At 38.6% G+C, this 16544-nt stretch overlaps 1 protein-coding gene across 2 annotated transcripts in view; it reads right to left on the minus strand.

Annotated features, from left to right (window-relative positions):
* LOC150085466 (nucleolar transcription factor 1-A-like) overlaps positions 1-16544 on the minus strand; it is a 451866-nt gene that overhangs the window by 77527 nt on the left and 357795 nt on the right. For both annotated transcript variants that reach the window (XM_090374048.1, XM_090374049.1), the window contains exon 16: positions 12077-12319. In XM_090374048.1, the coding sequence (XP_090230174.1) occupies positions 12077-12319 (243 nt within the window). The remainder of the gene's footprint in view (positions 1-12076; positions 12320-16544) is intronic.

The following is a 16544-nucleotide window of genomic DNA, read 5'->3' on the forward strand; positions in this document are numbered from 1 at the left end:
TTGAATTGGTAATTTAATGGCATACATTTTAAATAAATAGCAATTATACTTCTCCATTGGAACAGTGCTTTTTATTTAGAGTAAGATTGATCTCATTGTTACATGGAAATAAACTTTCTAATTTTTAATTGTATTCTGTAAGGAACTTATGGAAAGAAGGGGTTCTTCTGTTATAAGCTTCTTCCTCAAATTTACTGCAGTGCATTATTTCTTTAAAATCTTGTTAATTCATTACAGCAACAGGTAGTACAATTTTTCTTCCAATGCACTTATCTTTGAAATAAAGTACATTATACCAAGAACATTCTTCAGCGCCCTACATCAAAATAAACTTTCTGACCATTATTTAGCTGTATTCTGTAAGGAAAATATGGATATTCATTAAAGACTGCTAACAGATACTTGTCTTTGTTATTTAAATTTGTGATAACAACCCCCCCTCCCCTCTCTAGAATTTCTCAAGAAATGAAGCCACATCGTTATCTTGGCCTACTTCTACTGACATTTTGCTGTTGACATTGGTTAAGCAGAAAGTCTGTGTTCATCAAATATGAAAACATTTCTGGTAGCAATTCACCTATTTCAACCCTTTGTCTGCACTGACAAATATAGATGGCAGGGTGGGGAATGAATTTTCCATATTAAGTTGTTTAATATTTCTCACTCTAAGAGACATCATATAATATTTAATCACCCGGTGTTCAATTAACAGCAATACACTTCATGCTATCTACACACATTACATTACTGCATGCCTATCAATGAATAAATGAACTCAATAGTTTAAACACAGATTGTACAAAGCATTTAACATTTAAAGAAACTGCCAGTAACCAAAGAAATTCTCACCGGAATTTGCACTCATTTTCCTTGTTACCTAATTGACGATCATGCTCAGGTAGCTAACAAACTGAATGAGTATTTTGCATCTACATTTACACATGAGGAGTTATTTGGGGATGGGAAACCAGAGGTGTATTAAACTTTGGTAGTGAGTTCAATGATTTTTTAATAACTAAGAGCAAAGTGGAGAAGAAATTGTTGAAGATAAACATAAAAAAGGCACCTGGGGTGGATGGGATTTATCCAGTTATATTAAAGGAGGCAGCAAAGGAAGTAAGCAAACCATTAGCCATAATTATGAGACTTTCCTTGGACTCAGGGAAGATACCCATGGAAGGGAGATAAGCAAATGTGACCCCAATTCACAAAGGAGGGTCAAAGGACGACAAGTTATTACAGACCTGTTAGTTTAACTTCTGTTCTGGGGAAATTAATGGAGGCACTGGTTAAAGAAGCACTGCAGGATATCTAGACACTTTGGTTATAGTTCAGACACAACGTGGGTTTGTTAAGGGGAAGTCTTGCCTGACCAATTTGATTGGATACTATGATATGGTCACAAAGGAACTGGATGCAAAAAATAACTTCGATATCATATACTTGGATCTTAGGAAAGCTTTTGATACTGTTACACATGGAAGACTACTGAGCAAATTGGAGCAGTACGGCATTAAGGGCAAAATGCTGCTAAGGATAAACGGATGGTTGAGTGGGAGAAGACAGAGAATGGTAATCAATGGATGCTGCTGTTGTTGTTGTTGGGTTTTTTGGCACAAGGGCCATATTGTGCCTTTTCATTATTAACTTATGACTGAGTTATTAATATAATGGTTATCAGAGGCGATTATAAATATTTATGCTTTTCAAGTATCTAAAAAGTGCTTCAAAATTAGCATTATTTCCAAGTACATGTAGTAAATTTGAAGGTTCCAGCAGATTGGATGCAGAACAAAAACTGGATTTCCGGTTACTTGAATAATTAGGGCATTCTATTAGAATATGTTTGATTGTTAGCTGTGTCTGACAGAATGGACATTGAGGTGGGTTTTCTCCCATAAGCAAGAATAAATGAGTTGTGTATGAGTGCCCAATACGGAGTCTTGCCAAAATCACTTCTTCACGTCTGCTTTTCCTGAAACTAGAAGTCCACAACTGAGGTTCTTTTATAATCTGAAATAGTTTATTATTTACTTGTGTTTGCCACAGATTAGTCCATTGACGTCTACATGCTGTTTTAATAGTTGATTTATAATCAATGTGTGGAACTTTCAGATGATAGAATGATCCATTGGTAGGATGTTTGGCAGCACGATCTGCACTTTCATTACCTGGGATGCCGACATGCCCAGGGATCCAGCAGAAGGTAACCAACTGTTTGGATGTTTGATATTCGTATAATTGAGAACGTATCTGTTTCAGAATGGGATGTTGGGAAAAATAAGTAGATTGAATGGCAGTGACGGCACTTAAGGAGTCGGTGCATATAAGAGCTTTTCTGATTTGCTGTTTGGTTATGTTATCTAGAGCTAATTTTATTGCATACAGTTCTGCGGTATAGATACTACATTCTGTAGGAAGAGACACAGCTATTGAAAAAGCAGCAGAAATTGCTGCAGCACCTACAGCTTCATCTGTTTTGGAGCCGTCTGTATATACATGACATTTCTCTGCGTTTTCTAAGGCGTGGGCTTTATGTAGCTGCTGGAAGTTGTTGTTTGGCAGGGATCCTTTTCTCCATTTCAGAAAGAAATTATCACAAAGATGTGAGTAATGAGACCAGGGATGTTCAGGAGGATCTACGTCTTCAAGGATATGTTGGAAGTTAATATTCCAACTGTGCATCAGTTCTTGCAATCTAATACCCGCAGGGCAGTTTTCATTAGGTTTGTTACGATAGAGCATTTCATTCTGAGGGTCAAACAGGTATTCCCAGCAAGGATGAGATGGAATACTTTTTATTTTTGCAGCATAGCTACATAGTAAGGATTTTCGTCTAAGGTGTAACGGCGGTTCATTTGCGTCAATATACTGGAGACATTCTGAAGGCTCCTGTGGCTATCCTTAGGGCACTATGTTGAACAGTAGTCAGACGTAACAAGGAATTGTTTCTTGCAGAGTCATAGACAGGTGACCCGTAATCTAAGCGGGATCGGATAAAACTTTTATAAAGATGTGTGAGGGAGTGTCTATCAACATCCCAGGAGTTAGATGACACAGCTCTTAGGATGTTTAATTTCTTTTGACAGGCCGTTCTAAGGTAGGCTATGTGATTGGAAAAGTTAAGCTTACTGTCAAGGTATAAACCCAATGAACGAAAATTGTTGGTAAGAGGAATTAGATTGTTATTTAAGTATATTTCAGGATCTGGATGCAATTTTCGTATTTTACAGAAATGAATTGCAGTTGATTTATTTTCTGCTAATGAATAGCCATTCCGTTGCACCCACAATTTTATTCTGTCTATGGACATTTGGAGTTGCCTTTCAATTGAAATCATGGTTTGTGACTGACAAGAGATAATCAGGTCATCAGCAAACATGTATGATTCAACTGTTTTTGGGATGTCTTATGTTATATTTGTAATTCTTATTGCGAATAGTGTTGCGCTCAGGATGGAGCCCTGCGGTACACCCTCTTCTTGTTCAAATGATTTGGACATACTGTTTCTATATCTGACCTGAAACGTTCTGTAGTGTAGGAAGTTTTGTATAAATTGGGGTAACTCCCACCTCAGACCAAAGGAACGAAGATCCTGAAGGATACCATATCTCCAAGTGGTATCAAACGCTTTCTCAATATCGAGATTGAGCATAACCAGATGTTGTCTCCTGATGAAAGCGGTGCGGATGTTTGCTTCTGCTTTTATCATCACATCTAAAGTTGAGTGATTTTTCCGAAAACCATACTGGTTTTGGTTTAGCAGATTGTTTGTTTCCAGAAACCACGTTAGCCGCCTGTGCACCATTTTTTCTAAGACTTTGCCTAAACAGCTAGTCAGCGATATCGGCCTGTAATTATTCGGTATGGTATGATCCTTACCTGGCTTCGGAAAGGCCAGTACAATTGAGTGACGCCATGAGTGCGGATAAGTATTTTCTAAATAAATTCGATTGTAGAATCTTAATAGGGAAATTATTGCTTTATTACTTAACTTTTTTAACATTATATAGCATACTCCATCCAGGCCAGCAGCAGTACTTGATGTTTTGTTTAGAACCTCAAACAGTTCCTTTAACGTGAATGGCTGATTGTACGGTTGAGATGCCTTAGTATAAAAATTGATTTTATGTTTTTCTGCAGATGCCTTAATTTCTTGGAAAGTTTGGCTGTATGTGGACACTGCTGATATACTGGCAAAAGACTCAGCTAATGCATTTGCTATTGCTGTTGGAGCGGACAATTCCTGCCCTTTCCAGTTCAGGATTTAGGCTGGAGACTGCACAAATTTGCCATTAAGTGCTTGAATTTTTTTCCAAATGAGCCTGTTGTCCGTGTCCTTGTTTATGGTGGAAGCAAAACTTATCCAGGCGTCTTTCTTTGCTTTTCTTCTTGTTTGGCGGAATTTGGCCTTGAATCTTTTAAAGTTAATAAAGTTAGCAGTTGTTGGGAATTTTCTAAACAAATTCCAAGCTCTATTTTTTGTCCGTTTAGCATGTGTGCATTCCTGATTCCACCAGTAATGACTCTGTTTGCGTTTTCCAGGTAAATATTTAGGTATTGCAGAATTTGCAGCTTGTAATATTTGATTCGTTATATAATCGGTGACACTATCTATGGACTGAGACTGGACTATCTCATCATCAAACCGGATTAGGGAGGAATATTTATGCCAGTTTGCCTTACGGAATTTCCAAGTGAATCGCTGTAATGGAGACAAGTTTACTTGTGTTTGAATATTGCATAGAATCGGCTTTTTTTTTTATTTGATTTGGTAGTTGTTGGCACATCGGCTTCTGTGGCCATATTGTACCTCCCAAGGTTTTTTGCAGTACTTTGATCCAAGCCCGAGGCGGGAATCGAACCCGCGACCTTTGGGTTGCCGGGCAGGTACTTTACCCACTCGGCTAGCCCGGTCGGCGCAGAGAATCGGCAGGTGATCACTGTTTAGCGGGTTATCAAGGACTGACCACCCCATATTGGCATAAATGGAGGGAGAGCAGATAGAGAGGTCTATTGCTGTCATGGATCCTGTAGAAAAATGGACATAGGTGGGTGCACCAGTGTTTAAAAGAGTAAGGTTATGAGCATCAAGCAGCGATTCTATTATTTTACCCCTTTTGTCAATTTTTGGAGATCCCCATAGAGGATGATGAGCATTAAAGTCTCCCAGTAAGCAGAAAGGAGATGGCAGCTGATCTACTAGCTTTTCTAAATCATCTGAGGAGAAAGCAAAATTAGGAGGGAGATATATAGAAGCTATTGTAATGGTGATACCAATTTCAAATCGCACTGCCACTACTTCAAAAGGAGTCTGAAGGGAAACATGTTTGGATGGAATGTTATTTCTGACAAGAATAGCCACCCCTCCATGAGCTGGCGTATCAATACTCCTATCTCGTCTAAAGATGTTATAATTTTTGATGGAAGGACACACTCGTGAATTTAGAAGAGTTTCCTGTAAGGCTATGCCAGCTGGTTCATACCGATCGATTAGATCCTGCAAATCATCTTTTGCATTCCAAAATCCTCTGCAATTCCACTGAAGTATTTTTTCCATTATGTGATTTTTTGTGTTGTTCTCGGCTCTGACTGTTTTTTAGTTGCAGCTTGCTTGTATCGATCAATTTTTGCTTTGTCTTTCCTAGGAAAGACGGGTCGGGTCACATCTATCTCATCAGTTGCATGTAATTCTAAAAAGGTATCTTCTGAATCATGATGTTCGTCGATGTCCATTCCGGTGGTGGATGTTTGCGGTTTCGTGGTTTCTGTTTCTTTTGGTTTTATTGCTGAGGAAACATCCGTTGGTATGGTGATTGGGGTATTACTTGACTGCTCACTTGTTTTTTGTGTAGGACACTGTTTTGCACTAGAAAGCAACGAACGTGCCCAGTTAGAAATTGATACATTCGGAGGAATTGTTACTTCAGTTTGGATCCCTACAGACTGTGAGGGTTGAGCTGCTGTGACATATGTTCGCTTTGTCTCTGTTTTGATTATCTGTCTTCTTGCCTCTGAGTATGTCACTTTGTTCTCTACTTTGTATTTTTGAATTTGTTTTCCTTGCTTCCATAATTCACATGTCTTTGAGAAAGCTGGGTGGTTACCCTTACAATTTGGGCAGTGCGGAATGGTAATGGCACAATCAGATTGGTTATGATCTTTTGATCCGCAGATCAGACATACTGCCTCACCTCGACATGTAGTCTGGGAGTATCCATATTTTTGGCATTTGTAGCACCTGATGGGATTCGGAATGTATGGATGGACACGGCAATGCAGGTAGCCGGCTTTCACTGATGTTGGTAAGTTAGGAGTGCTAAAGGTCAGAATTATGCTTCTTGTTGGAACGAGTGTACCGTCTTTTCGGGTCATGATTCTCCTTGCTTGGATGACTTTTTGATCGTGTAATTCTTGGACAATTTCCTCTTCTGATACAAGTAATAAGTCCCATTCTGTTATTACTCCCTTAGAAGAGTTTAAAGTGGCATGGGGAGTAGCTTTTATTTGGTGTCCTCCAAATGTTGTGAGCTTTAATAGTTTCACAGAATGTTGAGGTTGAGTAGTTTCTATTAGAAGATCACCTGACTGAAGTCGCCTTACTGATTTAGGTGAACCAGCAGCAGACTCAATGCATTTCTGCACTAGAAAAGGTGATAATTTGCTCAGAGGCTGATCTGATAGAGAGTGCAAGATGAGGAAGGCTGGTATCTCCTCTTTAGGTGTTGTTTTCAATCTCTTTGGTTGGGAATAGTCATTTTCATTGTCATTTGCTTGTCTTGAGCTCGATGGCTCTAAAGGTGGAAATGAACTGTTTTCCATCTTTGCTCCTTTCAGCCCTGGGAGAGTGGATTTCTTCTCCCAGGTTACCGGCCCCGCCACGGGGAGGCAGGAGCAGTGCCGCTAGAGTGACCAAGCGGTATAAGGGTTAATACGTTAGTTTAAAGAGGAAAAAAAAGAAAGGTGGATTTCCTTTCTTAAAACTTGCTTACAATTCGTAAGACTAAGTTATTAATTGAAGAGAATGTAAAAAACTTTTTAAACTAAAGAAGAACTGTGGCTCTGAGTAAACGCTCTATGAATCACTCTGAAAATCGCTTGATCACTATAACGCTTGGCACCCGGGGCCAATGGATGCTGCTCTTCGTGGACTAATTAGTGGAATCCCCCCCCCCAGGGTTCAGTGTTGGGCACATTGTTGTTTTTTGTATTTATTAATGATACTGATGAAGGTAAGAGGGTGGTTCAATAAAGATTCGCCCTGACCTAACTGTAGAGTGCTAGCCTGTTGATCCTTGGCACAGGTTTTAGTCTTTTTTTCTACGTAGCCACCTTGCAGATTTACACATTTTTCCCATCAATGGATGAGGCTACGGATGCGGTTTTTGTAGAGGCGATGAGGTGTCTTTGAACCATGACTCTGTTGCAGAAATGAGTGTCTCGTCGTCAGGGAAGTGGGTCCCCCGAAGAAATGATTTGAGGGAAGGAAACAAGAAGACGTCCAATGGTGCAAGATCGGGTGAGTAGGTTGGATGGGGCAGTATTTCATAACCATAAGTGCAATTTCAGAAGTGTGAACTGGGGCATTGTCTTGAAGCATTCTCACACCTTTGGATAGCATGCCATGCCTACATGTTTTGATTTTCTTTTGTAAATTTATGAGTAAGTTAAGTTAGCATAATAGGCACCTGTAATTGTTCTACCTTTCGGCAGGTAATCAGTCATTATTACACCTTTCTCATCCAAAAACAGTCAGCAAGACCTTTTCTGCTGACGCTTGGACTCTTGCCTTCTTGGGGGAGGGGGCACAATGACGGCTTTTTACTTTCAGGGTCAAAATGGTGTATCTAACTTTCATTCTGAGTGATTAGACGAGAGAAAAAGTCTTCCTCATTTTTTTGGCACAGGGCTAACAACTCTTGTGATTTCACTTGTCGATCAGCTTTCTGGAAACCAGTCAATAATCGGGGAATCAATCTTGCACTCAATTTCGGTAAATGGAGTTGGTCATGAAGGAATGTTTCAACAGAGCTCACATTAATCTTCACCTCCTGGGACAATTCACACACAGATATCTGGCCATCTTCCATGATTAATGACTCCACTTTTCTGATTGTGCTTCATTGATGGCTGAATGGAGATGACCTGGAATTCGCTCAGATTCTACTGATGTCTGACCACACCTAAACTGCCTTTGCCAGTGCTTCACGATGCCATAGAATAGGGCTTCATCTTTATATACAGCAGTCATCTCTTCATGGATTTTTTTTAGATTTCCCCTTCAAGAACAGATATCAGATTACAGCTCTGGCTTCAACTTTATCCATGATGCTACTTCATCACACATTCAGCTCTGTTAAGAAGAAAAACAAATTAAGACACAGGGCTGAATTTTGCACCTTTAGTACAGAGATGTGTATGATGCTAAACACAAAATATCATGACTCTGCGATATGTGGAAGTAGGTGAGGGCGATTCTTTATTGAACCACCCTCGTATATATCAGGCTTAATGTCTAAGTTTGCAGATGATATGAAGGTTGGCAGGGTTGTTAATGACAGTATGCTACTGCAAGAGGACCTAGTACATTGAGCAGATGGGTTGAGAAGAGGCAACTGAAGTTTACAATGACAAATGTCAAGTACTGCATATGGGTAGCAGTAACCCCAGAGTAACTGTGTGGTACTACACTCAGGGTGGTAGAGAATGAAAAGGACCTGGGGTAATTGTGCAGTCAGATAAGAAGTTTTTCTGAGCAGTGCAGACAGTTTGCAAGAGTAGCTCATGGTGTTGTGTTGTCAATGATATACAGGAATTTTTCCAGCAGGAATAGGGAGGTGATTATCCCCTTGTATATGGTCCAGCCACACCTTGAGTACTGTATACAGGTCTAGAGGCCACATTTTAGCAAGGATGTAGAGCTGCTGGAATGAGTACGAGCAACCAGCCCTTTCTTCGTAAGAGCTAAAGTTTTGCAAATACAGTGTCTGGAGACTAGGCACCTGTGAGGTGATCTGATTGAGGTGTATAAGGGCTTTGAATGGTTTGAGCAAGCTCAATGCTGATGGGATTCTTACTCTTGCCCAGATGAATCGCCTGAGGGGACACAAATTCAAATTGAAGAAACAGTTGTAGAATAGATGCGCAGAAATTTGCCTTTAGCCAGAGTGTGCTGATTGCTGGAACAAACTTTCATTTGTCATTGTAGAAGTTGACAGCTTAAATAAATTCAAGCAGAACTAGACAAACATTTGGAGCGAATGGGTGGGTGAAATGGGAAGGTCCCCCCCCCTTTGGCTGATGCTGTATAAGCTTGCTTTCTTGCATCACATGCCTCTACTAATGCTAAATTTGATGCAACATGCATATACCCTTCCCATCATGCAATTATTTTTTTCAATTTCAACAAAAGAATGTGATCTTCCAACTTACACACGCACATGCACGTACGAGGTGTGGCTATTAAAAAAAAGAGACGGATGCAATAAAATAAATATAATGAAATATTTTGTACCTGACAAGTTATCCCCTTCAAAATAATTGCCTTGGGCTTGCACACACTGTTCCATACGTTTCTTTGAAGCACAGAAACATTTCTGAAAGTTTTCAATGACGTGAAAACAGGTTCCCTTAAGTATACGTTTCAGTTTATGGAAGAGAAAAAAGTCAGAAGGGGATAGGATCTCATGAGTACGGTTCACACACAGAGATTTGTTTTTTGGTCAGAAACTGTTGAACCTGGATTGTGGAAGGATAGAAACCTGAATTCAGGTTTTTTCATGCTGTCTTGTCAGAACTTCAATGTAGCATGTTTGATTGACAGTCTGATTTAGTGGGACGTATTCAGCCATAATAATTCCTTTAATATTGAAGAAAACAAGAAGCATAGTTTTCATTTTTGATTTTGGTTTGGGGGATTGTTTTGTCTTCCACTGCCTTGACTGTCTTTTAGTTTCTGGGTCATACTGGAACAGCCAACTTTCATCGCAAGCAATTACAGTACTCAAAGTTTGGTTCTTCATTTTTTTTCAAAACACAACCTAACAAACTTTAGTCTTCTCTTTCTTTGTCTTCATTCAAAATTTTTGGCACCAGCTTGGCTGGCGCGCACGCACGCACACACACATGCCCGTGCATTTTCTCATGCTTAAATTTTCAGTTAAAAATCTGTCTAACTGTTTCTTTGTCCATATAGAGTTCTGATGCAACTATTCTAATGCTTAAACAATGGTCACTTCTAATATGGACAAAGAAACAGTCCTTACCTGGTCCACATTTTCATCAGCTTACCCAGGTACCAGAGAGCTTAGTTGTTCATTGTCTTCCACATTCTCTCCTCCTCCTAAATATCTTTAATGCCATTCAAGCACGTGAGCTCTCTCTTAATATAGTACCTTCCCCATAAACTTGACTCATAATTTTCAGTTGGTGTTTTTTTTTTTTTAAATGTTGTTAAAATTTCGAGGTTGATTTGTTGTTCAATTCTTCTCTCATTTTTTTTGTCAAACTGCAAAAATGCAAGGTAATGAAAACCTGTTTTGCTACAAAACAAATTTAAGTATGTTGGAATGTCACTTGGCAAGCAACCTAGGGAAAGGTTCAAGGTCAACTGCTGAGGCCTTGTTTCACGGGTGGCACTTAGTGTGTAATGGCAGTGTGCAGTCTCATTATTTAATAGCCACATCTTGCGCGCGCGCGCGTGTGTGTGTGTGTGTGTGTGTGTGTGTGTGTAGAATGGTAACTAATGTCCATATCCACAGAGAAATCCTGGAAATCCAGAGTGTTACAAAGTAGAGGAGTGATAGGTATACAGTGGAAAAGGTCACCAAGCTGTTTGATACACTAGATTTCAGCAGGAGGACTATTCACATTGGTATGACAAACTTGAGACAGTTTGTTTTAATAGTTTGCAGGTTTTTGGCCCATTAGAGTGACAAAAACCTCCACTTGGCCATTTCCATTTTATAAGCTTTGCTATCACATGACTTGTGCATTATACCTATACAAGTGTGTGCTCACAGGCCAAGCTAAAAAACAACTTCAATAACTCATGAGGAAAAACAATCCTCTGCATCAGATCAGTTAGCTGTATTCTTGACTGAAGAGTCCTTAAGAATTCTTCTAATCTCCAATGGGTTCTGAACCCCAATCTCTACAGATGAATAGAAAGTGGAAAACTCACTGCATTGTCAAAGGCCCTTTTGGATGGCAGTGAACTGGATATGCTGAACTTCTAGTGCATCTGTAAGATGCCTGAGGATTGAATACAGTTTTCTATTATATTGCTACATGAACCAAAGTCTGTACTGTGGCTGACTGATTTTGAGTTTTCTGTATTCTATCATTTAAGTATACCTTTTATTTGCCAGTTTTTCATAAACTGGCAATGTGCAGTAAGTCTTGATTTTCACGATAAATGTTATTATGTGAAAATGGCAGAGGTATCACATATGTTGTTCTGCTGCTATGTGACATACTAACAGCATTAGCATTTCGGTGTACAACTGATGCAAATCTGCTTTTGAACATGCCATAGTTTCCTTTCCAAGTCCATCTTCTGAGTTTGTGCAGCCTGCATTTTGGTTTGTTCATGTGAGCAGCTGCAAATGATCCCAATATTGCAGGAGTGGCCAAACTGTAGATTTCTACTAAAAAGTGATGTCTCCAACTTTGCAAGTTACTTTTTTGTGCTGCCTTTCATAGTTAGAGAGTGTATGCTGCAAATTAACTTACTGATCGTCACATGGGAAAAAAAAAAAAAATCGAGATATTTCCCCCATAAACTTGCCACTAAAATTTCCATATTATCAGGGGTTACTGAGAATACCGAATGGAGAGGGATTTCATTTGCCACCTTGTGTATATTCACCAAAATTTCTAAAACTTCCAAGTGCAATATTACGATCACAGAATTTTACGGTTGCAGAAATCAAGAATCTACATTTTATAATATTGATTTCATCACTTCTGAAATTCATTAATATTGTTTTTTTTTAAATTTTGCAAGCTGGGAACTGTGAATTAGATCACCCAAACAGTAAGTGACAGAACAACTGATTTGTATTTAGAACCTTACCTTTTGTTCCTCATTATCGTCGTCGTCATCATTTTCGTCATCGGAATCATCTTCATCATCATCATCGTCGTCATCACTTCCTGACTCTTCAGAACCAGAGCCAGATCCAGATTCATCACTTCCTGAACCAGAATCATCTTCATTTCCTGACTTACCAGATCCCTCATCCTCATCATCTGACGAATCATCATCGTCGTCGTCGTCATCAGAACTTTCTGATTCAACGTCCTTCTTTATGGTTACCTATACATAAAATAACATTAGCTGTTTATCATTATGCAGACATTAGAAATACAGAACAGTAATTAATCTCCTGATAAAAAAAAAAAAAGGACAAAAAAAAAAAAAAAAAAAAAAAAAGGACAAAAAAAAAAAAAAAATCACAATGGAATACAGTTAATATTCTATATTATAATACTGTACAAACAGATTACAGGCTATTTAGATTATAAAATGAAAACTGCCAAAATATAGATATTCCATTAATATTTTGATTTAAATTATAATGAAAGAAAATGAATTTAATTAGATATCCACTACTGTCTGCTGCATAAAACAAAAGTAACTTTTTATTTCTTCATTATTAAATTCTTATTTATAATAACTGTCTTTGTAATTTGTGAAGTTTAAGAAATATTCAAGCAAGCCAAAAATTGGTGTGACGTTTACACACTGTAATTACTTAAATTTTGAAAGACTTATAAAAGTTTCTTTTTTATAAACAAATTTATTAAAAATAAATTATGTAAATTTATGCCACATAGCTCCAGATTCAAAAAAAGCACTTAAATTATGCAGCAATAATTTAAAAATATTTGAAAGGAATATTATATATAAACATATAATAATTTCATAATCTATTTTACATAAATGAGCTGCATAGCTATTAGTCATACTTGGCCTTTACAACATAAAGCTTGAACACAAACTCTTGTGAATTCAAAATATGCCTATAAAAAAGATTAAAAAAAAAAAAGTAAAAACAATGTATTTACTTTTTCTATATAAAGGACAATGTCCATTTTCCAATCTCTGATGAGATCTGAATCAAGATGGGATCAGAACCCATCTCATTTTGTTCTTAATGTGGAAATGAACACAGAAACTCACATAAATTATGCTTGTATTTATTGTAAGACCATCTTAGTGCAGTGGTTCTCAACGGGAGCCGTGGAAACTGTTAAGTGGGCCACGAAAAGCCCACTTCTAAAATAAAATTATTACTAATATAAAAAAGAAATTAGTGAGTTCCTCAAGATTCTCACTAAACTAAGGGACAATGATATGACCGTAATATTTTTTGTTAGGAGCATAATTGCATACTGTGAATAAACAATATTGTATGAGTAAAAATTTTATTATAAATATTCCTTATATTATAAAAAATAATACACATTAAAAATAAAAAGTGCAGTTGATAAAGCACATATTTATTTTAAGTATTGCATTTATTATAATTAAACAATATGAGGGGTGGGGTCACAGAGGTGAATTTCTTATTTGGTTTTTAGGAGCATTAGCAACTAAGGCCATATTGCTCCGGGATATGCGGTGGTCATTCCCTAACCTTTCCGCATCCTCTGTATTTGGTGGTGACGGGCTCGAACCCCAGTCTAATCAAGAAGCGTGTGCTACGCGCTGCTGCTCCTTCCCACCTGGCTGCGGCGGCGCACACAGAGGTGAACGAAACTCAGAAGTCGACCATGAGCAAAAAAAGGTTGAGAACCACTGATCTTAGTGTAACCTATAAAATTGATTAGACTACTTAGTTAAGCAAAATATATGTATACACTGATGAGCCAAAACATTATGACCAGCGAGTCGTTATGCAAATCAAAGCAACTGCAGGTGAACTATGGCACTTACACAAGTCTGAGCAGCAGCCTAGAAAACAAGATGCAGTGTATTTCAGAGACTGCTGGGAGTCATTGTGGTACAAGTAAACACATTGGTTGTGTTAGGGTAGCTAAGTATTGCATGTACTTGCATGTACACCAATGCTTGGAGTTTGGTAAATAAATTTGATAAATTTGAGGTATTGCTCAGAACATCAAAGGCAGATATTGTTGGGATATCAGAGACGTGGTGTCACACAGATAAGGAATGCAGAACTGGAATTTAGGGAGCACAACATCTACAGAAAGAATAGACAGGATAGGAAGGAAGGAGGGGTTATGCTATTAGTTAAGAAACACTTAAAATCCAGGGAAGTGAAGCCAGTCGACATCGCTGGACAGTGCAGTGTCGAGTCAGTTTGGTGTGACATAAGCATTGGGAGAACAAAATTGAGAGGAGTGTGTTATAGGCCTAATGACTCAGATGAGTATAATAAGGAAATGTACAGGGAAATAGAATGGACCAGTAAATCAGAGTCTTATAATGGGGGATTTTAATTTCCCAGATATTGAATGGAATTTGTGGGTTGGTCACTCACACACTAGCAAGGCTTTTGTGGATTTATTAGAGGATTGTTTTCTACATCAGCATGTTCGGGAGGCAACTAGAGGGAGTAATATTCTTGATCTGATTATCAGTAGTGATTCTTCATGCATTAAGAATCTGCAGATAAAGGAACCACTAGGTGGCAGTGATCACAGTGTGCTGAAGTGGGATTTACTCAAAGAGGTAACTACCATTAGGGGTAAATGGAGGGGTTTTTGCTTTCATAAAGGTGACTACGGTGGTCTGAGACAGTATTTAAATTCTACACGGTGGGACCAACTGATGATGTTACCAACAGCAAATTCAAAATGGGAAGCATTCAAAGAATTTATCTTGGAAGCTACTAGGCTCTACATACCAACTAAGAAATATTGTTCAAGGTTTAGGCCTAAATGGATGTTAGATGAACTAATGAGACATGTGGCAGAAAAGAAAAATGCATGGGATACATATAAATTAATGGGTGACATGGAAGCCTATGATAGATATAAGCTGGTCTGTAACCAAGTCACAAAGGAGATTAGGCAGGCAAAGGCAGATTATGAGAAATCCTTGGCAAAGGATGCAAAGAAAAACAACAAAGAGTTCTTTACTTATGTAAACTCTAGAAGGAAAGGGATGAATCAGATTGGTCCACTGGATATTGATGGTTCAACTGTTGATGATCCTGCTCAGGTGGCTAACAAACTAAAAGAGTATTTTGTATCTACATTCACCCATGAGGAGTTATTCAGGGAGGGTAATGCCAGAGGTGAGTTAAACTCTGGCAGTGAGCTGGATGATTTTGTAATAACTGAAAGGAAAGTGGAGGAGAAACTGTTCAAGACAAACATAAAAAAGGCCCATGGGTGGATGGGATCTATCCAGTTATATTAAAGGAGGCAGCAAAAAGAAGTAAGCAAACCCTTAGCAATAATTATGAGAGCTTCTTTGGACTCAGGGGAGGTACCCATGGACTGGAGATGTGCAAATGTGACCCCAATTCACAAAGGAGGATCAAAGGGCAACACAAGTAATTATAGACCTGTTAGTTTAACTTCTGTTCCAGGAAAATTAATGGACGCAACGGTTAAAGAAGCACTGCAGGATCATCTAGACAAGACTTCAGTTATAGCTCAGACAGAGCACGGTTTGGTTAAGGGAAAGTCTTGCCTGACCAATTTGATTGGATACTATGTGGTCACAAAGTAACTGGGGGCAGGGAATAATTTTGATATCATATACTTGGATCTTAGAAAGGCTTTTGATACTGTTGCACATGGAAGACTGCTGCACAAATTGGAGCAGCGTGGCATTGGAGGCAAATTGCTACTGTAGATAAAGGGATGGTTGAGTGGGAGAAGACAGAGTGGTAATCAATGGACACTGCTCATCGTGGACTAATATTATTAGTGGAGTCCCTCAGGGTTCAGTATTGGGTCCATTGTTGTTTTCTGTATTTATAAATGATATTGATGATGGTATATCAAGCTTAATGTCCAAGTTTGCAGATGATACGAAGGTTGGCAGGGTTGTTAAGGACACTAATGACAGTACGCTGCTGCAACAGGATCTAGAAAAGTTAAGCAGATGGGCTGAGAGGTGGCAAATGAAGTTTAACATTGACAAATGTAAAGTACTACATATGGGAAGCAGCAACCCCAGAGTAACGTATCAACTCTGTGGTACTACACTGACAGTGGTAGAGAACGAAAAGGACCTGGGGGTAATTGTGCAGGTAGATATGAAGTTTTCTGAGCAATGCAGATGGTCTTCAAGAGTAGCTCATAGTGTCTTGTCAATGATATACAGGAATTTTTCTAGCTGGGATAAGGAGGCGATTATCCCGTTATATAAGGGAATGGACAGGCCACACCTTGAGTGCTATATACAGGTCTGGAGGCCTCATTTTAAGAAGGATGTAGAGCTGGTAAACGAGTACAGAGAAGGGCAACAAGATTAGTGAATGGAACAGAGGCTTGCTCTTTTGAAGAAAGGCTTAAATTTTGCAAATTACAGTGTCTGGAGACTAGGCACCTGCGAGGTG

The sequence above is a fragment of the Mastigoproctus giganteus genome, chromosome 5 (assembly GCF_048544385.1).
Source record: "Mastigoproctus giganteus isolate SK-2022 chromosome 5, ASM4854438v1, whole genome shotgun sequence".
NCBI lineage: Eukaryota > Metazoa > Arthropoda > Arachnida > Uropygi > Thelyphonidae > Mastigoproctus > Mastigoproctus giganteus.